This window comes from Vombatus ursinus, unplaced genomic scaffold, assembly GCF_900497805.2.
Source record: "Vombatus ursinus unplaced genomic scaffold, bare-nosed wombat genome assembly UNPS02014779.1, whole genome shotgun sequence".
NCBI lineage: Eukaryota > Metazoa > Chordata > Mammalia > Diprotodontia > Vombatidae > Vombatus > Vombatus ursinus.
This window is the reverse complement of record NW_020954557.1, coordinates 3,706,159-3,731,008: the sequence shown is the minus strand read 5'-3', so window position 1 is coordinate 3,731,008 and position 24,850 is coordinate 3,706,159. Positions and strand designations below refer to the sequence as shown.

The 24,850-nt window shown below is 36.5% G+C and overlaps 1 protein-coding gene across 7 annotated transcripts in view; it reads left to right on the top strand.

Annotated features, from left to right (window-relative positions):
* Positions 1-24,850, top strand: part of LOC114045814 (glycerol-3-phosphate dehydrogenase, mitochondrial) — a 197,641-nt gene that overhangs the window by 109,757 nt on the left and 63,034 nt on the right. For all 7 annotated transcript variants that reach the window (XM_027865997.1, XM_027865996.1, XM_027865998.1 and 4 more), the window contains 3 exons: positions 2,326-2,450; positions 3,721-3,818; positions 5,216-5,379. In XM_027865997.1, the coding sequence (XP_027721798.1) occupies positions 2,326-2,450; positions 3,721-3,818; positions 5,216-5,379 (387 nt within the window). The remainder of the gene's footprint in view (positions 1-2,325; positions 2,451-3,720; positions 3,819-5,215; positions 5,380-24,850) is intronic.

Genomic DNA, 24,850 nt, shown 5'->3' with positions numbered 1-24,850 from the left:
CTTCCTCAGACCGCTTCTTCCTTCCCCCATCATCATTAAAGTACAGTTAAGGAAAAGAAATCAACGCATCAACTGAGTCTGATCATGAGACTCATTCTACACCTGTAGTTTCTCCTCTGCTGCTCTACCAAGAAGAAGGATGTTTCATTTATCAGTCATCTGGAATCAAGACTAATGATCTTTTAAAGTGTTGTTTTCTTTTGTATTATTAACGGTCATTGTGTATATTGTTCTCCTTACTTTGCCATGTATCAGTTCATACAGGTTTTCCCAATTTATCTGAATTGTTCCTAATCATAATTTCTTACAGAATAATAGTATTCTATTGCATTAATGTGAGAGGAAGTGTGGTGAAGTAGGTAGAGAGCCAGGAAGACCTAGGTTCAGTTCTTTGCCCTTACACTTTGTTGTTGTTATTGTTTATCTTTTGTCCTTTGTCTGTCTGACTTCTGGGCTACTCACCATCTTAGTCTCTCTAGGCAATTCTAACTTGTAGAGAAGATGCTCGTCTATATTGTTGGAAGGAGTTTCCTGACCTCAGATTCCTTATTTTTACTGATGAAATTACAGGTCCAATCCCCAGCATATTCATGTACCAAAATTTTTTTAGCCTCTTTTTTTTTGCTACTATAATAAGTTATGCCTTTTCCCCCTATAAATGATTTCTTGGCGTATTTTCCTATATCTTTTATGACTAAATTTAACAAAGCATAACTGCAGGACAAATAGTCTAGAAATGTGGTATCCAATTGCATCTTCAACATAATTATTTGTAGAGACAAAAATGGATCTCTTATTAGTTATGTATGTGCTCCTTTAGCCAGAATATTAGCAGTACCTACTCTTAAATCCAAGTTCACTATCCTTCTTTTCCTCCATAGTTTCCAAAAACATTGCTCTTTTGAGACAAGAGAGTTACCCTGGTTTTATGGTTATGGTTAAACTGGTGGTTTTAAAAGTGGCCTTGTGGTATTAACTACAATAAGTAATTTGGATATGGACTTAAATTCTATTATGTGAGTATTGTGGCTGTGAAGCATTACAGTTATTCTTAGAATAGTTTGATCCTGTCATATTGAGTACTTCATATGTCTGCCAAGCATATCTGGGTCTTATAGTCCAGAATGTGTTGTGCACCTTGTGTTGGACTTCGACCCTTGGTTTATATCCCTGGGCTATTTGATGGGACTCCGGGGGGTTGCCATAAGGGTAAAACTAACCCAGTTCTGGTTAGGAAAAAGGGAGTGGGGCATTTTGAAGTCAGCTATTTCTAGGCTCAGGTTTCAAAGGCTGTTTGTTCTCTTTTATAACATGCCAGAAAAGTCTTTGGAAACCTTAAGTAAGGGTTGATTGGAGCGAAGGAAGTGACAAGGAGACTCACAGTTGGCTTGGCCTTGCTTCACCTCATTCTACCCCATTTTTTTTCATGTATCATTCATGCTCACATGCTCTGTTCACACTATATTAAATTGCACCTACTGGTACATTTCTAAGTATTTCATATTTCCATGTTTACACGTTATCTGGTTGGAGTTCTAAAGTTCTGGAGAGACTCAGGCTGAAAATTGGAAAATGAGATGATAGAGTTAGAACTAGAACACAGGTGTTCTTAACCTGGGGGCTGGAAACTTTTAAAAAAATATTTTGATTAACTATATTTTAATATAATTGGCTTACTTGGTAATTTCAAGTGTTTTATGTATTTAAAAACATTTTTTCTGACATTAGGTCCATAGGCTTTACCAGGCGGTAAAGGGATCCATGACAAAAAAGTTAACCTTTGAGTTAAAAGGAACCTTAGTGGTCATCTAGTATAAATCTCTCATTTTGCAGATGAGGAAACTGAGTTCCAGAGAAATTGAAATTAAGTGACTCCTCTGATTACAAATCAAGCACTCCTTTCCCACACCACACTGACTAGACTGGGGACCTTGGAATTAGTTTGGACTCAGGGTGAGGGCTGAGCATATTTGAGGATACATGCACCTAAATATTTGGGAAGCGCAGAGCATCAGACTGACTGACATTTCGTCCCTTTAAAAGCACCCGCCTATTATGACTGTGTAATTGTGCTATGTTATTTTCTAACTGTGATCCACCTATAATGTTTAATGTGCTTCCAGTCTGGTTTGACTTTTTTTTCCCCTAGGAAGAGGCTAAAATCTCTTCATTATAATATAGACAGTGCAGTGCATTTTGAATACAAATTTCTCCATGTTCAGAGTAATTTTTCTTGTGATTGTCTCTACCCTGGAGAAGTGCCTTTAATGAATTACATACAAATTGTGTAATTTAAGAAGTTAATTTGGTTTTCTGGTTACACAGGACTAAGAACAGCCCTTGTAGAAAGAGATGATTTCTCATCAGGGACCAGCAGCCGGAGCACTAAGCTGATCCATGGTGGGGTGAGATATCTTCAGAAGGCCATCTTGAACCTGGATTATGAGCAGGTAATTGTGTATGCTAGTTGTTAAACAAAAATTGCTACAATGCTGTTTTCCCCTCTCCAATTAAATCAGGCTTTTAAATGGCTTTTAATGTTTCCTCCTGTTGGAAATATCTGTTTAATGTGTTCTGCAGGAGTATTTTTCAGGAGAGACATGACAGTATTTTTTACTGTAGTGTTAGAGGCAGCATGATGTAGTGAATAGCGAGGCCTGGCCTTAGAATCAGGAAGACTTGGATTAGAGTCCTGCCTCTGACATATACTGGGTATGTGATGCTGGAAAAGTCATTTAACTTTTTATGTACTTAGGCAACCCTCTAAGACTGAGATGTGGAGTAGGTGCCACACCTGTATTGGGATGGTTTCCTCAGCAGGAGTTCCCAATACCAGTGAAACCATAGTCTGAGTACAAAAAACAAATATCTCCCCTTCCCCCCTAACTTATTTATGGGTAATCTCAGACCATCCAAGTGGCAGATTTGCTGAACTATTTTTGAATTTGGGGGCTTTGAGCAACCATGATTCAGCTCCCTACACCAGCCCCCTACCCCCCAAGGGTTTTTTTTGTATTCCATTGTTTTAATTCAGGGGCAGTCTCTGGCTCTTTTTTCTCCTACGGCTGTCACCATCTGGTCATATTATCAGTGGCAGATTCTTAAGGGGAAAGAAGATTTGAGGCGTATTTTCCACTCTATAATTCTGCCTTGTGTCCAGTCTTCCCAGGCTGGAGGAGGCAGTGGCATTTTTTAGAAAATAAAAATTCACCAGAATTTTCCATCTCTGTTTTGCCTGTGGAAGACTCTAATAACAACTTGACTTCGGTAGTTCTGCACCTGCCATTTCCATGCCCCTCTTTGAAAGGCATCCCTGTTCTGCAGTGGTGGGGGTGGTTTGTGTAAGGGAAAAAATCTAAGGGTACCTACCATTGAGTAATCTATCATCCCTTGCAGGGACAAATGTTTTATGGAGCTGGGGCAACAATAGAGGGAATACAAGATAAATGGTTTGTATAATCATGTAGCTCAAGTCAGGGAAATATCTTACATCTGGGAACCCCAATGGCATGTTTTCCCCCTATGCAAATACAGTGAAGGTTTCTAAAAATCCTTGAAGTTGACAGCATGATGTATTATTGGAAATATGATTAAGATATTTCCTGGCTCAGAGGTAGAGAGGGTTGTGTGTATCAATCAGTTGGCAGGACACTTTTTCCCCCTTTGGAAAACACCATAATCTGTTACTGCCAAGCTAATTTTCCATATTTTGCTTTTTAGTACAGGATGGTGAAAGAAGCACTTCATGAGCGTGCCAACCTGCTCGAGATTGCTCCCCATTTATCTCATGCACTACCTATAATGCTTCCGATTTACAAGTAAGCTTGTTGAGATCCCCTGTGCTCTATCTGCTCAGCTGGAGTTAGCATGACATTGTCTTAGCAGGAATATTCTTACAGTGGGCTTTCCTTAATGCTTATAATTGGTGCTTATCTCTCTTTTAAAAATATTTTCTCTTGCCCTGTTTTAAAAGCATGATTTTCCTCCAATGATTCTCTTTTGACACAATTTAGTTTTAAGGGTCTGATTTTTGAAGGTGACAATCACTCTCTGCATTTACAATTGGGAGCTTCTTACTCTAGTTTCCTTAGGCATACTGATGAGCTAAATTTGCATGTGGGAAAACCAAAGGTATGAAAAGTGAAGCCAAGAAACTCCACTTTTGAAAAATTTGACCAGAGATGCCTTGGAAAGTTCACATTGGCAAAAAGATTTTGAGTGACTTTGGTTATAAGCATTCTTTTTATGCTGCAACTTGAATTTGTAGGTATCTGCCAATATTTACATTGACACATTTTTATATCTAAATAGACATTAATTGCATTGATTTTGTTTCTAATGGGAGAATAACTTAATCTGATCATTCACAAAGCATCCTTACATTTCTTGGGAGGGATGATACACCCATGGAGTCCAGGTTATCAGAGATCTCATATTGTAGCCATTTTCATTTCTTTTAAAGGAAAATGGACCTTGTTTCTACCTTGTAGGGACCAAAGAAGTTACTATGTAGAGCTCTTCTAGCATAAAAGGATAAGCTTTGGTCTTAATGTTCCTATAAAGTAATTTATACATTTTTTTCATGCAATAAGCCCATTGTTTTCATTAGATGCATTTGGTATTTATTTTATTGTACTGATAAAAGTATATTAATGTTCAGCATATACCAAGTAAGCTTTGTGCTTATTTAATCAAAACTGGCCTTTCTTCAAATGACATACTGAGACTAAATGCATTTTGAGGCATCTTTTTAAACAGAGAACCTAGAATATGATAAATGAACCAAATTTCAAATTTAAAATGATTGTTAATGCACAAACACAAATTTTAACAGCCTAGAGACACTGATGAGACCTTCTTGGGCTAGAGATATCAATTATCTGAAAAAGCAGGTTGTGCATTACTCAATGATTGTCATCGGGCATGAACCCAAATTCTACAATTCTTTGCCCTGCTTTTGTCACTAATTTTGCCTTGATTACCTGAGAGCACTCATTTAAATTTTCACCCACCAATTTCACTAATGTAATTCCCCTAGATTACTATCAAATATATTTATTAAATGCTCGCATTTAATACCTTTTGCATTATGTTACTACACTTGTGCTTTATTGTACTTAAATAAGAGTTGTAATGGTCAAGTGTCATCTTTTTACTGTGATATTTAGTTTTCCTAAACATCATCTCCTTTCCTCACCTGTATTTTCTTCTATAGGTGGTGGCAGTTGCCTTACTACTGGGTAGGAATAAAGCTCTATGACCTGGTTGCAGGAGCTCAGTGCCTGAAAAGCAGTTATGTTCTTAGTAAGTCAAGAGCACTTGAACATTTTCCAATGCTGCAGAAGGACAAGCTAGTTGGAGCTATTGTCTATTACGATGGTATGTTTTTCTTATTGTAAAAAAGCAATTATACTCCTCTTCAGTTTCATGTCTTTTATTGTATGTTTTAATGACTTCCATTAATTGAACATGTATAATTAGAAGAATAAGATTCACTTGTTCAATAACTTCTTAGAGTTTTGTGAAATGATTATTTAAGTTATGCAGGTTAACCATGGGACGACTTCCCTTTGGGCAAGCAGAAGAAAAAAAATGGTTATGCATTTTCACAATAATGGCCAGCAGATTGTGGGTTCCTTTCTATTTGGGGGAGTATCCCATATGATCTAACTGAAACTAGTCAGTGATACTGGATATTCCTCAAATGGCCGTAATTAATATATGAAATTCTATTACCACAGATTTCTAATAGTAGATTACTGTCTAGTTGATTCATTTGGAGATCTCTGATCTCTCTACAGAAAACTAAAACTCTAGAGTGATCCTAATACAAATTGCCTCATGTTTTAAATGAGCCTGGCATAGTTTTAATCAACTCTGTTCTTTAATGGGCTAATCTTTCTATATTATAGTAGTTATAAACCATGATTATTAGTCAAAACTTGGTTTGTATGTGAAAAGTAACATTTATATACTTTGCTGCACATAGACATTTTCCCCAATCTCCTCTTGCCATTTTTTTCTTTTGCCCAAAGTTGTTAAGCCATATATATTGTGAGAATATTTCAATGGCTTTTTGATTCCTTGAGGCTTTGTGCTTTATTTAAAAACAACAAAAATTCTCTCTAGGTCTAGATGAAGGGCTCCCCATAGTGTTTATGCTTTTAAAATTATTTATTTTGTATCTTCCCTTTCTTCCTGGATTTTAACTTCATATCTCATGGTTGGTTTGGTCCATTTTCCATCATCATCTTTTCATGGATTTGGACCCCACCCTATGCCATTTAATTTGCTGTGTCTTTGACAGAGAAGACTTGCCTTATGAATATATTATAATGTTGCAAGCAGCCATAGATCTGTTAGGTTTCTAGATGAAACCTCTATTTTCAAGGGGTTATAAACTCAGAGAAAAATGCCCTCTGGGCTGAAACTAGACATATATGTACTTTGCCCAGGACACAATTTTTGCGCATAATATTTAAACAATGAAGGTAGATAGATGTTTGAGTCTGTGAAAGTAAAGCAGTTTTTTTATTGTTTGTTTTATTTGCTTTTTGAAAAAGTACTCTTTTATTAAGTGAAATTTTATATTTTTATGTCTCCATTGTTGACTATTTATATACTTTACTTGAAGGGAACCTATTTAAAATAGGATCCTTAGTGTATTTCTGGATGGCAAGCACAGTGATTTCTGAATGATGCATAAAATGTTTGGAGGAGGGTTGTGGTATGGAATAGCCTAGAGGAATTTTCAGTTGCATGGATGTAACTGCATATACACAATGACAAATGATTTTTTAAAATCACAGAATTCTGTGGCAGGAAGAACATCTTAGATTGTTTGCTCAATATTCAACGAATATTCCCGTGGTGCAGTTTCTCGTATTTAGTAGGGCATATCCAATCTTACCTTGAGGGAAAGTTTAATTCCAGCTTAATCCACTATGATTTTTAAGGGGTCCTAATGTTTTGAGACCTCACTATGCTGTGGAATGTGTTTAAGTCTCCTTCCTTTCTGCTTCTTCCCTGTGTTACATTCCCGAATTGATTTAAATACTTTCATTTGTCTGTCAAGCTTTCAGATAGGAAGAGAGAGAGAGGAGAGACAGTATGTGTGAGTGAGTGAGTGTGTGTGTGTGAGTGAGTGAGTGTGTGTGTGTGTGTGTGTGTGTATGTGGGTGGGTGGGTGTGTGAGGGGCAGTAGGGACCAAACTCAAAAAAAAATGCCCCCAGCAGAAACAGCATTAAAAAAATCTTAAGTATCTTATACAAACATTAAAAGCTAGAAAATTCACAGTTTGAGTTGTCTTCCAACATCTAAACGCCACAGGGTGTCCACTTAACTACTTTCTTGGTGCCCCCCTGTTGTGCCTACATGTTAAAGGACAACCTTAACTGTGAATTTCCTCTTTCTGCGTCAGACCCTTAATGTTAATTCATTGTAGTTTTTATTGGGTGATTATATAAAATCGGTGCCTTGGTTTGCAAGGAATAAGAAGGCATTCTGTAAAGAGCATCCAGCTCTCCTAGCTGGCATGGAAGCATTTCCTGTTTTTACCCCTTTTGGATTATCTTTAACCCCTTTCCCACATTCCCATTTTAGATGCTTATTCACTATTTCCATCACACCCAAGGTATTCCTTTTAATGTAATCTTAATTTAAAAAAATTATTTAGAACAGATTTGAATCTTTACAGCGGGGTTTCTTTTAATTTTTTTTCATGTCATGGAACCCTTTGGGTAGTCTGGAACCTTTCTCAGACTGTTTGTTGGTATGTTAATAATTTAAAAGAAACGTTAAATTTCAAGGAGATGTTAGTGAAAATAAAGATTTAATTTTTTCCTCCACCCAAGAATCCCTGTAATCTGTCCATGGTCTTCTGGACCCTAGATTAAGAACATCTGCTTCAGATGACTATTTGAGAGAATGGCAGTGCACCTGGTTTTTATGATATCTTTTGTGGTGGTGATGGAGTTTCATAGACTGTTGCTTCTTTTGTACCTTCTTACCTTTAGGATAAAATATGAACTTTTCTGTTTAGCCTTTGAAGCCCTCCACCGTCTGACTCTAGCTTACTCTTGTCTTACTGAATGCTATTTTCCCTCATTTACTTTGTGTTCTGGATGAACCGTTTTGGCTGCCCTCTGCATAACATTCTGCATTTTGTCTCCTTGACTTTGCACAGGCTCTCCCCGCATTCCTGAAATGTTCTCCCACCTCACCCCCAGCTCATAGAATCCATAACTTCATGTCATCTCAAGTGCAACCTCCTTCAGGAAGTCTATCCTGATTGCTAATACTATATGCATACATATGTACATAACATATGTATATATATATATATATATATATATATATATAAAATCTTTGTGTGTATGTGTGTAATTTTTATTAATCTTTTGTTTTTAGATCACCCACATTTCCCAGTGTATCACTTCTACCTCTTCTGCTTGGACAACCATCCCTTTTAAATTTTAAAAAAGAAATAAAGAGTTTAGCAAAATATAAAAACAAAATTGTGTTGAGTATTTCACACCTATAGCTCTTCCCTCTGCAAACTCTTTAAAGAAGCCATGTAAGATGCCTTCTCATACCTCTGTTCAAACTTTATTTGTATTTTGTATTTAGTTTTTTTGTATAAACTTTTTATCCTTTCACCATCTCCACGTGGAAAAGAATAGAAATTTCTTAAGGGCATAAACTATTTTACCTCTATCTTGGCATCCCAGTATGGTGTCTGGTATGGGGTAGACAATAAATGTTTATTGTTGAATCAAATTGGTGATTTGGGCTAGACTCTAAATGGAGAGACCTGAGCTACTTGTTTCAAAAATGCGGGGAAAATGATGCTGTTGGAGTAGAGTGGTTTTCAGATTTGTTCTTTACTTTGTGTTATGTCATAAACTTTGAGTTTAGCAGCAGTATATGTATTCTCAATTCTTAGATCTACTGACTTAAAAGTTAGCTTACTCATGAATTGAAAGAAATGTTCTCTCAACTTTTATTTTCTTTTTCTAAAATAACATAGACACAGCATAGCCTGAAAACAAAACATGAATATGGACACTATGTGGAATAGTGCAAAGGGCTTCTGGGTTTGAATCCTGACTATTATTCTCCAAGTGAGGCTGGGCAAGTTATTTTAAATTCTCTGGGCCCGAAGTTTATTCATCTGTAAAATGAGGGGTTTAGATTGCATAATCCCCAAGGTTGATTCTAACTCTAAGTCTTGAATTCTGTGAAATACTACAGTCCTTTATTCTTATGAATAAGGCCACATTTACATATATGGTCATTTTGGCCTACTGGTGTCTATAAAAGATAAAATAACAAAATTGAAAATAAATATTCTTTTAGCATCACATAATAACATCATTTTACCTCAGCTTACTAAATACATATATGTCTGACCATTTATATTCAAGTTAATCTATGTTCTAAATGTGCTGGGACAGATAGTTTGTTAAAGGAATCCTTTAGTGGGTAGGGTAAATGAGATATAGGCAGTTAAGTGGTGCAATGGATAAAGTGCCAGGCCTGGAGTCAGGAAGACTCCAATGCCTCAGACACTAGCTGTGTGACTCTGGGCAAGTCACTTAACTCTGTTTGCCTCAGTTTCTTCAAGTGGAAAATGTGTTTAATAATAATCCTGAACTTCTGAGGTTGTTGTGAGGATAAAATGAGATCATATTTTGTTATTAGGCAATTTTCAAACCTTAAAATACTATATAAATGCTAGCTAGTATTATTGTTATTATTAGGGGATAATGTAAATGATCGCTTGATTCATGTTTTGTAAATAAGTCTTTTATATATTCAGGTGTACCTTTGCATAGTAGGTGTTCAAAATATAGTTGATCAGTCGAGTCTTCTTTACCTTCAAGTTCCCTACTTTTTGGTCAGGCCTTACCTTTAGGTGGTTGTAAAGGGGAAATAACTAGATAAAAGTCTAAGCTGGTTGAGTCTAAACTGGCCAACGATTTGGCAGAAGAGCTCCCTAGCTAGCCTTAGACCTACAGTCTCACTCCTCTTCTGACTGTCCTTTACACAGCTGCCAAAACAATCTTGCTAATGAGCAGGACTGAGCACTCATGTTCCTGTTGTATTTTGCCCAGATCTCTCCTTTGTGCTTATCTTCTTACCTCCTTCACTTTGACTGTGGTTACTTTTTCTATGGCTTTCCTCCCACCCCCCACCACTGGCTTGTACTTTTCCTTGAAGGCAAGGTCTTTATTGCCTATTGATCTTCTTATGTAAATGCCTTACCTAGCAGATAAACTATATGAATTTCACTTTACCCTCCAAAAGTTTTTTGTGCCAGCCTATAGGGTAAAATACGAAGCTCAGCCTGACATTTAAAGTCTCTGAGTGATGTTGTTTATTGTCTTCTCTGTTAGACTGTGAAGCCCTTGAGAGCAGTTACTGGTTTGTTGTTGTTGTTTTGTTTTGCCTTTCTTTGTGTCCCCATAATTTGACACAATGCTTGGCACATAGTAGGTAGTTAATAAATGTTCGTTGGCTGATTGGCTTTACCCTGCTTTGCCAGACTCATTTCACTCTACTCTTTTATGTGTTATATATTCCAAATAAAGTATTCTGCTGGCCGTTCACTGATCTTCTCTTACCTTCCCTTTCCTCCATGCATTGATAGAAGCCAACACTGTTGTCCCTTGACCCATAGCTAAAATGTATTTTTTGTTTCTTGACATCCTTCCTTCCATCAAGGCCGAACTCAGGGGTCACATTTCCATGAATCCTTTGATTATCCAGCGAGCTAAAAGTCGCCTCTTATCCTTCACATTTTCCTAAAACATTTTTCTTAGATCTTCTTTGCCTTTGTCACATACTACCTTGTATTATACTTATTGCTGTATAGTAGATTGTAAGTTTTGGGGACAAGTATTTTTGTTTTCTTTATAGGTATTCGTTCCTATGGTAATATCTGCTTCCATGTATTCAGTTATCACCTCTATACACCAGATCTATATATCCAGCCCTGATCTTTCCTGATCTCCACTTCCTTATCTCCAATTGCTGCTGGACACTTCCAACCCTGGTACTTCATTGGCACCTCAAAATCAGCATGTGCAAAATGGAGCTCATCATCATCCCCTCTAAACTTACCTCTCTTCTAATTCTAACCTTATTTCTGTTGTAGATATTATCTTCTTTCTTTATAGTCAGCCAGGCTTTTAACCTCAATCATCTCTGACTCTTTCCTTTATTTCAACCCTCCTCTCCCCCAAATTGCAATCATTTGTCCTGTCCTGTCCATGACTGTCACATCTGTCTCCTTTGCCTTTAGGATTATTCTGCCACCACCTTTTTGGGTCTGGCCCTTGTCCCTCACTTGCCTGAACTATTGAGTTGGTTTCCAAATCTGTCTCCCTGCCTCTAGTGTCTACATACTGCATTCTAACCAGTAGAATGGGATCAAAGATTCCTAGACTTAGAGCTCGAAGGGGCTTTAGAATACTGACTAGCTGCCCTTTTATCTCACAGATGAGGAATCTTTTTGAGTCTCAGAAAGGTTAAGTGACTTTTCCAAAGTCTTACAACTAGTGTGGAAGTGGAAGAAGGGTCAGGATTTGAAACCATGTTTTCTGATGCCAAAGCCAGTGTTCTTTCTATTGTACCATATTGCCTCTGTTTCATGTGGTTGCCAAAATAATCTTCCTAAGACACAGAGCTGAAAATGGAATCCCCCCTTTCTCACCTCCCCACCCCCCCAAAAAAACCCCTTCAGCTATTATTGACTGAAGGAAAAAATGTAAATTCCTTGGTCTAGCATTTAAAGCTCAATCCAATCTACTTTCCAGCTTTAATTCACATTATTGCCCACTTATCCTTGCAGTCAAAAAGGTTAGTTATCCTTAGTTCATGGAATGTCTCTCCTCATCTCCTTTTAACTTCTTCTTCTTCTTTTATTTTTTTTTAAGTATCAAGAAAGTTTATTACAGAGAAAGTCCATAGGATTTAGAAGTTTCTGTCCAGAAGTGGGCTCCACCCCTCCTCAGGAGGGTTGGGCCTAACTTCTTTCAAGGCTCAGCTAAAGTGTCTTCTCTGGGAAGTTTTTCCTGATCCCTGCTCCTCAGTCCTTTCCTCAGTATCACAAAAGCACTTTGGATTTCTCCCCTGCCCCTCCATTCTCTACATTATATTATATTCATCTGTGTATTTGTTATATTCACCAAGTAGAATGGAAGCTCTTTGATGGTAGGAACTAATTGTTTTGACTCTGTATAATCGGCAACTGATATAATACTTAGCAAATAGCAATATTTAACAAGTATTTGTTGATTTGAATTGGCAAAGGTGAAGTTTTTAGATTATCTGTGGACTACCTATTACTGTGCTTAATTCAGAGTCCTAATTTAATGGTCTTGACCTTTTTTTAATACCCTTTAACTTCTTCCTTGCCTGATATCATTAATAGTTGACTATTATGAATCAGACTCTTTGGTTCATCTAATTATTATGTACTTGTGTTATCATTTTCCTCCCCAGAGATTTTTATTCTCCAGAGGGTATTTAGTGAAAAGTAAATTGCTTGCTGGTAATGCTTGTTCTGTGAACATATGAGTACAGTACGTCACCCTCACCCACCCGTCTTCCATCAGTTTAGGAGCAGAAGCCGTTGTGTGGGCGGTTTTATGTGTTTCCGTTTTTTAATTATGAACAGAGCTGAGTAAGAGTAGGTGTGTGGTGCACTTTCTGTGGGTGGGTGGAATGAACTGAGAAGTAGTTTGTGGATATAAAGTGTGAAGTGAACAGGTATTAATAGTAATAACGAAACTAGCCTAAAACTTTAGCATTCTTAAATAAATGCGTTGCTTTGCTCGGGATCATCACATTACTAAAGGGGTTTCAGTCATGAGTACTTATGCGCTTGTATTTTTCCCTCCCATATCTTTTTTTTTTTAATATATTTTAGGTTTTGAGTTGTTGAACTGGCGGTTGCAATTACATCCCTTTTTAAAAAAAATTATTTATTTTTAGCATGAAGCTTTCTCTATTTTTTTGGATGCTAAAGAACATGGTGTTGGACAGTTTTTCCCAAAACTATGAGAAAAAATTTTTTTCCATGATTAATTTTAATTGTTCTTCTAGGATGTTCCACCATGTATACCATCAGCTACAGAGACATTCCTGACCTGTTTACAATAGGAGCCCTGTGAACTTGTTTTTAAAATATTTTGGGGGACATCTAGGTGGCATAATGGATAGAGCTTCTGAAGTCAGGAGGACCTGAGTTCAGATCTAGCCTCAGACCAAACACTTGACACTTACTAGCTGTGTGACCCTGGGCAAGTCACTTAACCCCAATTGCCTTAAAAAATACCCCCCAAAATTTTGATAAGTGTATTTTAATATCATTGGTTTCCTTTGTAATTTGCTTAGTAGGGTTCTGTAGGTTTCACTGGACTGCTGAAGGGTTCTGTGACATCATGATGAAGAACTCTTGCTTTAAAAGAATGCTAGAAAGACATCATTATAGACAGGAAGAAATAGACCCTAAGGGACAGCAGCATAGATAAAATCTAGTTTTGAAGTTTCAGTATAGTAAACCAAAAGAGTATGAATTAGGAACAGAGTTTTAGTCAAGGAACATTTGCTAAGTGGCTTCTGTGTGCTTGACATTGTGCCATGTCTTGTGGTTGCAGATGCCAAAAGTGAAATCGTCTGCCCTTATGGAGCTTACTTTCTTTTGAGTGGTTGGGGGTATAATGTATTCACAAATAAATGCAGATATATACAAAATAAAGACAACCAAAATAGATAAATTACTGGCCTGGAACCAGAAAGACTTGAGTTTGAATCCTGACTAATTAGTAGCTGTATGACCTTGGGCCAATCACCAATCTGGGCAAATTTCCATCTTGTTTTCCCCCTCTGGAAAATGGAGATAATGATAGCCCCTATCTCACAGCGTTGGATGAATGAAGTTCAAGTGAGATAATTTTGTAAACCTGAAAGTGCTATATCAATGTTAGTTATTATGATTGTTAAATATACAATTGTTTTAGGGAGAGGGAGTCCTAACAATAAGGAATCAATTAAAAACCTCTTTAGAAAAGGTTGTACTTGAGCTAAGCCTTAAAGGGAGGTAGAGGTTATAGGAGCAGAAATGAGGAGGGAAAACATTATACACACCGGGGTTAGCCTGTGTAAATGCTTGGAGGCAAGAGATACTGTTTATTTTTCTAAATCAAAAGGATTAAGTTGTTTGATGCTTGAGTTGGATTTTTTTGGGGGAGGGATCTCCCCACTTTGATTCAGAAATTTCATTTGATTTCTTATCCCTTTGAATACCGCTTTAAGAATAACTTCCTCTTATTGTGGCGACAAAATGGGACATCTTAAAGGTTTGCTTTTTACAAAAGGATTATTTTGAGCAGTCAAATTGATAGGTGCTTGTTGGCTTAACCATTGTGTTATATAAGAAGCAGAAACAATATTTGATATTTATGAACCTGAGGTTTATTGGTAAGACTATCTAGAGCTACTGAGTAGTCCATCAATTTTTTGAAATTCAACCTTAAGGTTCAGTTATCTAGGTTAATCTCCAATTTTAAAAATACTTTAAATCCCATCCTGATACAAAGTATAGTATATTCAAAGAGAATTCTGACTAGAGCTCTGTAATTTCCAGCATTACCTCAAGTAAAACCCTTCTCTTTAAAAGACTGTAATTAACATAAGAACTGATTCAGTCTGACTAAGCAGATTGGTATTCATGGCAAGCAGATGATTGAAACTAGTTTTTAGTAAACTTAAACAAGTCAGAGCATATTTTAGATAATGATAATAGCATTTGAGACTCCCAGTTTAATTTCTGTATCTCTACACAGGTAACACTGAGAGATGTATCATTGTTTTGTGATGGCCAAAGAAAAGCAGTAAGATTTAATTTCCATTTGCAAAAAAGAAAATTCTTTAAAAAATAGAATATATCAATATTGAAAATTGAAGCTACAGTGATGGGTATATTTATGCCTAAACAATGAATAGTTTCTAAACTTTAACAAGATATTACCAAAATTGGTTCTTTGAAGTATAGTCCCTTGGTTTTAAAACCTATTCTTTTTAATATAAGGTACATGGTTAATATTAGTTATACATTTACATATTTACATTGTTCACGTATTAGTTATATGTGTTGAAATATTTGTTATACCTGTGTTTAAAAACTTAGCAGTGTTACTTGTATGTGTCATAGAATTCTAGAATATTAGTGTTTGACAGGACCTTGGAGATGAGCTAGCCCAATCCATTCATTTTGCAGTTATTATCCCAGTGGAGATGACTATGAAACTTGTACATCCATCCTCAATCTTTTTCCTTAACTTTAGATCTGCACATCTATTATGTGCTAAGCGTCTAAAGTTATAATGTATGTTCTACTGATAAATCAAACTCATCATCTCATCATGACCTACACTGTACTTATTTCCTTCCTTCCTAAGTTTACCATTTCTCCTTTTACTAGATATTGCAGCTCCCTCCTTTCCCAGCCCATTGTCATCACTCAAGTTCAAAATCTCATAATTAATAGATAGCATAGTAGATTGGGTACTGGTATGGGAGTCAGGAAATCTGGGTTCAAACCCCTTCTCTCATACTTATTGGAAGCTACTTATCCTCTCTCAACCTCAGTTTCTTTATCTGTAAAATAAGAAGGTTGGACCAAATTGACTCTTACCTATGACTCTTACCTTTCCTTCTTATCTAAATAGTTGCCAAGTTCTATCTCCAGATATTTATTAGCAGGGTGACCCTAGGTAAGTCACTGTCTGATTCAGTTTCCTCATCTGTAAAGTGGTGATAACAATAGGATCTACAGGCCAGGGTTGTTATGAGGAGCTTAGCACAATGCCTGGCATATAGTAGGACCTTAATAAATGTTGACTTGGCCTGAAAATAAAATGAGATAATATAAATGAAGCACTTTATAAACCTTAAAATGTTATATATATGCTAAATGAAATGACTGTGAAGTATTTATTGACCATCTCCTCCTGTCTACTGGCACTGTGCTTGTTGGGACCTAAATCACCTCTCATCTGAACAGTTATAAATGTTTCCTTCTATTGCCAATCTCTTCCCCCCTTTAATCCATCTTCCATATTGTTGCCAAAGTTGTCTTTTTTTTAATGTATATAATGGTGTTTGTATAGTGGAAAAATCACCAGACTTGGATCAGAGGATCTAGTTTCAAATATATCCTCTGTGACCTTAGGTAAGGTACTTAGTATGTACTTATCTCATTTGGGTAAGGACACTTCGTAGGTACTTCTCTCTATTTCTATTACATGGAAACTGTATCTTTAAATCAAAAATTAACTATGTTGAGTCTTAGCTATTTCATAAAAGTTCATATACATGCCAATAGCAAATTTTCTGCATGGATATAAATGTTTTGATCACATGAGAATTTGAAAAGAAATGCATGTAAGCTGGCAAAGGGACTCTTGTGCCCAACAGGTACCTGTTGTGATACCAGCTGGTAATTTTGCCCTATATAAGCACACACAAATGCCTATTCCCCAAATTTACCTCATATGTATTTTATATTGACCTTCCTGTGGCATGGACTGTTTTGTTTTTTGTTTTTGTTTTGTTTTGTTTTGTTTTGTTTTTAGAAAAGTATTCTGCACATAGTAGACCCTTAGCCAATGGATGTGAAATGAATTTACCTTTACTCCTTACCATGTACTTTAAGGTTCAGCCAGACTGGCCTCTGCTATTCTTCACATACCTCCGGTCTCCTGTTTCTTTGCCTTTGTACCAGCTACCTCCCATGCCTGGAATGTACTTCCTCATAACTGCCATTTCTTATAACTGGTTTTTCCAGAGTCAATACAAGTGTAATAGCTAGATGTTGAGATAAAAGGTAGGAAGTAGGAAGGTAGGAAGGTAGGAAGGTAGGAAGACCTGAGTTCGAAACCATCCTCAGACACTTAATAGCTGTGTGACCAGAAGAATTCACTTACTCTCTCTATGGCTTAGTTTCCTCAGTTGTAGATTGGGGATAGTGAGTGATAGTACCTACCATCTCCCGAGGTTGTGAAGATCAAATGGAGTAAAATTAATTTTATCTTATGACCTTTAATACAGTGCCTGGCACTTGGTAGGTACTTAATAAATTCTTGTTTTATTTCTTCCTCAAGTGCCATCTTTTGCATGAAGCTTTTATTTTCCCCAGCTACTGGTGCTTTGCCCTAAAGTTACTTGTTATCTCTTTTGTATATACATAAATGTGTATGTTGTTTCTTCTATTAAAATGTAAACCACTTGAGGGCAGGCATTGTTTGGCTTTTCATACCCAGTGGATTGTTTAGTGCCTGGCACCTACTAAGTGCTTTGTTGTTTGTTTTTCAGTCCTGTCTGACTCTTTACTGTCTATGAGATTTTCTTAGCAAAGATGGTGGAGTGGTTTGCCATTTCCTTCTCCAGTACATTAAGGCAAACAAATGTTAAGTGACTTGCTTAGTGTCACACAACTAGTAAGTTTCTGAGGCTAGATTTGAACTCAGGTCTTCCTGACTCCAGACCCAGAGCTCTATCCACTGAGCCACCTAGCTGCCGGTAAGTGCTTAGTAAATGTCTGTTGATTAATTTATTGAATGAAAAGTGAGAGAAAAACTAGTAACCCTGACTATCCATCTGAAAATCACCTTGTGGTTGACTAGAGGGAAAACTGAGGGAGACTCAAAAGTGGAACATTGTTATTTGCCAAACAACTCAAAGAATATTATCTACTGGCCATTAGCTTATAATATCATTTCATTATCAGGAACATAGACAACATACTTCAAATGAAAACTGATTTATCAGTTCATTGTCCTTGACTATATCTCATTTTGTGTACTCTTCTTTTAATTATATATAGCCATGTCTTGGTAATTATTGGGGAATATGGCATTGTGCATCATAAATGTTCTAAGTACAAGTAATCAAAAATCTCGAACTTTACCAGGGGCTATTTTTGTTCTATCTTAGCATCAGGAAACTAAAGCATATGTTGGACGTTAGCCTGGGTGTACACAACGTGTCCTATTTATTCAAGGTTTCCTTTGAAGCCACAGTTTATAAGTTTGTTTCTTAGGGGTATATGTCAGACTTCATTTGGCTTGAGTTGGTATCTGGATATTCTGAATAGCAAAATAGCAACGTTTTTTGGGGGCAGGGGAGGGAGAAAGTGTGGCTGCTATCTGAGCAGTAATATGTCACTTTTGTTTATGTTGCTCAGGGAAAGTTAAAGGCACAATGGAGAAGCTCAAGTCAAAATGAGGTACTTGGACAACTTTTTAAAAAGCATAATTATTGTTCATTTAAATTATTTGTACAGTATTATGTAAAGACAGGAAGGGTTAGTAAAACAAAGATAGAGGTTTTAGTTTATTACTGTTTTTAGACTAATACTAAAAAAAAAGCCAAGTATTTTTAGGAGAAAATATATATTTTTAATGACTCATTTTAAACCTTAGCTCCCCAAGTATGTGTTCCTATCTGGGTAGAGTGGTATTTCTCTGTGTTAAATGTTTTCTTTTCTGCTAAAACAATATTTTTTTAATTGCTTTTGAGGTTTGAATTTAAAAGCGAACATTTTCATGAAATATGAATTGTAGTAAAATCAAACAATGTACTGTTTTTCTTTCCCTTTACCATTATTTTTGTTGTTGTTGTTGCACTATAGGAATATTAACATATTTCAGTATAATATATCTTTCAAAATGTTAGTGACTTAGAGACTCTAGATGGTGCCTCCCCATACATTGTACTGTTCTTGAAATCACCTCAAACAAAATGCACAGGAACGATTATTTTTTTATTTATTTTTTAACAATAGAAAACTAGTAACTTGGTTGACTGAAATTATTTTGTTTTCCCTCATGTATGTATCTACCTCTCTAAGTCCTATTTGGTCTCCACCCTACTACAATCAATAGAATATCACAGAAAGGTTCCAAAGCCATAGAATATGTCTTTACATGGATGTCAATTATGAATACATACTTTAAATTGCCAAAATTTCAATTTAAAGAATTTGAATTCAAGAATTGCTCAGTGCATCCCTTTTCTAAATTGTGTTGCAACCTTGATTTTTGTTTAAAAAAAGGAAAGAAAGAAAGAAAATTGACACTTTCATTCAAAGGGAAAAATTGTGCTTGTAGCCAACCACCTCATTGCTAGAATTTAACTTAAAATGTGGAAGGCTGAGAGGAGATTGAGGGATTCTTAGCCAGGGAGGAAAGCAGCCAGCTTTGTTTAAAGAGTCAGTCATTGTGCGTTAATAAGGTCTGTAATAGGTTACCTAACCCAAGATGGTTTACTTGGTGTGTAAGCCAACCAACTTATATGGCATTAGCAAATGATACCAGTGAAGAAAATAAAGGGGGAAAGATGCAAAAGATATATATTAAAAACAAACAAATAAACAAAGCTTCTTTAGTAGTATAAGTTACTAGGACAATTGTTGGTAGCTTGCTTTCTGGACTTGTGACATAGCTATTTTGCTTGTGAGCATACGTTATGATTATATTTAGATTTTTACATTTCCATTGCTCTGAAAAAAGCCCATGATGTGTGCATGTATGTGTCACGAATGGTGTGAAGACGTTTTAAACTTGACATCTTTGGGTATTGTTTGTGGAAGGGTTAAGAAGAGAGTTCAGGCCTTTTGAGTCATAAGGTAATTTAGTCATCAAAAGTCTTTTTAAAAAAGTGAACAATTAGTATCTTAAAATGACTTGTATTCTTATTCCAGTTTTCTTCTATCAAAAGGGTACCCATAGAGAAGCAAACATACCTACAGGAGAAATAGTTTGCTTATAACAAAAAAGAGACTGAATTCCACGGCACTCCATTTGCTGGTGGCATTGGCCCCCAAAGCATGCAAATAAACTACATCTCCTGCTGTACCTGTAACAATTTAATTGTATAAGTCAGCCTAGTCAAGCATCCCCAGCTCATGACTGGGAGACATGAAATTCATTGTCATTATTGTCCCTGTCATTTTGGATCATTATATCCCGCTGCAGAATTTTCCTCACTTCAGTGCTTTTTTACCTCCAGGAACCAAGGATTATGGCTGAGGGTTGGGGTGGGGGCAACACTGTGAACTACATTTACCTCAGGGGAGCCACAGATTAAATTGGCTTTGCTGTCTGACTTGCTGGATTCATCTATTTGTACCCTGTGAGTTTTAGTTTGAAAAGTGATGAATATTCTAGTGAATTCACAGCTTTGTTTTTCTTTTTGAAGCCAATGCATAAACAACTTTTTGATTGCATGTGGAAGTCAGATAATAATATTTTTCTAGAGTTCTTGTTCTTCTTTTTAGTTTTGGGCTTGTGCTTAAGGAATATTTTCTCAAAGGTCTCATTTGGATGTGAAATCACAAATGCTTCAACATTGTGACTTTCAGCAAGAAATATAAGAATTGAAATTTCTAATTTCATTGTCTTCATGGATCACTTTATGAAGACATAAAAATATTTAATTTATGTAATAACTTATGTAATTTAAGACTGTTAGGTATCTGCTTATCTGTATTTACAGTTGTAATTGTAATCATCGGATAATCTAACCTAAATTGATACAGTGGTCCAATTTCTCACATTAGGTAAAATTGCTCTAGGAAATAGGGTCTCAGTCCTAGTCTATCCGTGTGGGTAGCAATAAGTCTTGTTTTATTGCCATCCCCCTCCCCACTCCCCACTCCTCAGTCCCACAAAGCGTGCGTGAATATTGTCTGCCTGCTCCCTATGGGAACTCTGAAGAACTGACCTTAGGTCACATAGAAGTCATTGATGAGTATACCTGTTTTGGGTGCTAAGCCAGAACAATTGGTAAGGCAGAGTTCTACATACCTGGCAGAAGAGGAGACTTGGCCAGGTGGCCCTTTTGGGTGCAGCTCTTCAAATGACAAGATATGATTTCAGGGAGAGGTGAAGAAGGTTGACATAATGAGGGCAGGGGCTACTGTTCCCAAATATTAATGGCAGATTCAACTCATTGAGTTTTTATCAGGGCCCTTAGCTGCCTTTGCCTCTCTTGTGTATTTTATATTTTTTAACGTTGTCCTTGTGAAATAGCAAAAGTCTTGAGAGATTGTAGCATCAGCAGCAGCAGCTGGATCCATCCCCTCACCTGGAATCTGAGCTACTGAGGAGTGCACCTAAAGCAATGGCAGGAGTGGGCTGGTGTCAAGTGAAGAGCTGGCATCAGAGAGAGGCCACCAAATAGACCAAGTCTGGCTGTTTGGTGCATAATGTTTTTATATGCAAAAACATTTTGATTCAACTCTGAAGTTTCATTCCCTCTGCTGGATATTGCCATGTGTTTCTGCTGAAAGCTACCATTGTTAGTAGGGTAGAACTCACTAGTGGAACTCACTAGATTGACTAGCATTACTTTTTAAATAATTCTTCATTTGTTGGGTATATTTTGTTGTTATATTATTTCATTTTCAAATATATTGCTCTTGTGGACCTTAGCCATTGAACCATTCCTTGAAAACAAATATTAAAAGAAAGAAGGGAGAAGTAGTTATGAAGAATTGACCAACATGTTAACCAAGTCTATGCACCTACTCTTAGTTCCTTATGTTTGCAAAGAAAAGGAGGGTGGTATGGTTTTCTTGGTTGGGGCTAAACATAGTCATTATAATTACTCAGCATTTAGTTTTATTTTTATTCTTTCCTCTTACATTGTTACAGTCTTTGTGTATATTGTTTTTCTGGTTCTGCTGACTTCACTCTGCTTCAGTGTTCATGAATTTTGTCATGGTTTTCCAAATTCTTCGTATTTATTGTTTCTTATAGAACAGCAATAATTCATTATATTCATGTGCACAATTTTTTTTAGTCACTCCCAAATTGATGGACACTTACTTTGTTTCTAGTTACTTGTTTGAAGTGCTGTTCTATCATTTTCTTCTTGTGGCTCTCATTTTTGAAAAGGGTTAAGGAAGACGGAGGTTAACATATTCTACATAAAATATATCATTTGCTTTCTATCAACAATCAGACATTTATTGAACTTAAACTATTTGCCAGGCATCCTGCTGGACACTAGTGATACAAAGGTAAAAATGAAACAGTCTCTGTTTTTGCAAAGCTTACATTCTTATAATTTTATAGGTTTGGATTTGCAAAGCAAGTGAGTGTTCAGGAGGTGCTATTTCCTTTCCCCCCCAAATATCTTACTTCCACTTAGCTTACTGGTTGAGTAGAAAAGATCTAAGGAGTGTCTGTGCTCTCTTTAGTGGCCGTGAATTTTTTTTTTTTTGTTGCTACTACAACAACTTGTCATTTGTGTTCTTGTGAAATACAGTGCTAGTTTTCAAAGACCCCCCATTTAATAACTAAATACCTGGCAGTATATACTATTTGCTATGCTTGGATGAATACAAAGTTAGACATTGGCATAGAATTTGATTTGTTTTTTCTTGTATTAATGAAAATGTTGCCTATAAAACTTTACTGAAATTATGATAGCTGAGGAGATAGAGTTGCCCGAATTGAGTTCCATGCCCTTGAATAAAAGGGAAATGATGATATTGTTGATAAAGAGTAATCTGGGCTGTCTGCATGTAGTTCTAGTGAGGTTTACCTTTTAACTATAGTTCTTTTTCAGAAAAATATGGATAACAGGATGTTAGGCAAGTTGGATTGATTTGATAACAAATTGATAAAATGTGAGCCTTTCTTGTGATGGGGGAGGGGGGAAAACCTGATAAGATACAGATCTAGCTTCTCGAAAGGCAGCTTCCAGTTATAATTCCCCAGCTGACCCACAGAGAATGGTTCCTGTATTTATTATGTAGCTCACACTCAGAATCGCCCTTGGGGCAAGTTAAACCATTCCTGTGGTTTTGTAAAAAGTTGTGTGCACGTGCTCACACACAAATGAGAGAAGGATGTTTGAAATTATGGTTCTGTGAAACAGAACAGGTTTACTTACACCAGGTATTGTTGGCATGTTGCTGGAATATTCCATGGTAATAGTTAGTTTGGCATGGGGTGTCCTAAGACTACTCTTTAGAAATTATGTGACATACAGTCATAGAATGTTAGAGCAGGAACAGGCCTTAAAGATTGCCTAGTGCTACCCCTGTATTTTGCAGATGGGGAAAGTGAGATTTAAAAGAATTCTGTGGCTTGCTCAAGGCAGATTAACGGCTTAGGGGGGAGAGACTCAAAAACCTAGTCTAATGACACCCAGTACAATTGTCTTTCTGCATTAGCCTTGCAAGTAGTTATTTACACACTCACCCAACACAAATAATACAGGGGATGATTTCCTTTTAAAAAATATTTGTGTACTTGAATCCTAGTAAGGGAGAGGAGGGCTAGGATAAAAACAAAGGTACTATGGCTGAAGTTGGTGTGGTCACCTCATTAATAGTTAACATAATAAAGCTTCAGTCCTTGTTAAGTCTACTGGTTTTGCAAGATGCTGCTTTTCCTTTTGGATGATTATAATGGGAACATCTACCTGCTTGCCTTGTTATTTACTAGAGTTTTAATTAATTTTAAAACCAAATTGCCCGTGTGGTAACTATGATTCATAGAGGGGGTGATTAGGGGAAAACACTTATGGATATCATGAGAAAGGCCTATAGGTATTACTTTCAGAAAATAACACATATTCAAGTATATAAAAAAATCATCAGCTATAAAATTTGTTGTTGTTGTTGTTTATAATTAACATTCCAAGTGGTACTATAACAATTCAGGCTAGAGTTATTGTTATTTTCCAATTATCTTTAAATGTGGGAAGGGATGATGAAAATTTTTCAGGCTACACTGTAAATCCGACTAGGGCTGGCTTATGAGTGTGTTGGGGAAGTAGAGACCTTTGTTTTTAGCTCTCACCTGTGGTCCTTATGCTTTTCTTCCCCCTGATGGGTCTGTGACTTGTGGCATATGTGGAGAGAAGCAGCATGTCAAGACTGCAGACATCCTGGAGACTTCTTAGACTGGACATTCCTGTGACTAACGTTAAGACCATGTTGAGAGATGGGCCTGTCCCCATTACAGCATTCGGTAATGGATGGTCTTTACCCTCAAAGCCAGATATTTTCAAATAACTTATCTGTAAACTCATGGAAATGAGTGAAAGAGAATACAGGACTTAGGCAGTGTATTTAACATATAGCTAAGCAACCTTACACTTGGTATTCAGGCCACAATCCTGTGCGCTTAGTCAAAGGGCCTCTGTTATTGTCAGAGTTCTGTGTCTTGGCTCCTGACTTCTCAACCTCATTTCAATTAATTTCTTCACAGTAACCCCTTTTTCAAGTACAAAAAATGTCTTTGGCATCTGCAAATGGTGTTAGAGCTAGAACTGATTGTCTTTTGTTTGGAGTGGGATGGGGATCTTTACTTTAAAGAAGTACATAATAGAACTTTACTCCAGAAATATTTAATGAATAAAGAAATGTATTTTATCACTTGTTTTCTTAATTACAATTTAAATTTTAGTTAAGAGTATAGCTTATTTCTCCTTTTAGAGACTCAAAAATATAGAAAAGTTTTTCATTGGTTTGGTTAAAAAGTTTTTCAAGAAGGGAAAGCCCCGAGTGTGTAGAAAAACTTATGTACCCAATTATGCCAGGTTGGGGCACTTCATAATGTTTTATGTAGGGCAAAAGAGCAGAAATCCATGCTGATTGCTAATTATTCAGATTGTAAATAGCTCAATAGAGAACTTCATTTAAACAAAAGGAACATCTAAGGAACAAAAGGCCTATGGTAATGAAAGGGACTTTGTAAAGAGGGAGGCTGCACTGAATTATTGATGCGGGTCACATCTTGTGCTTGTATTTTAATTGTACCT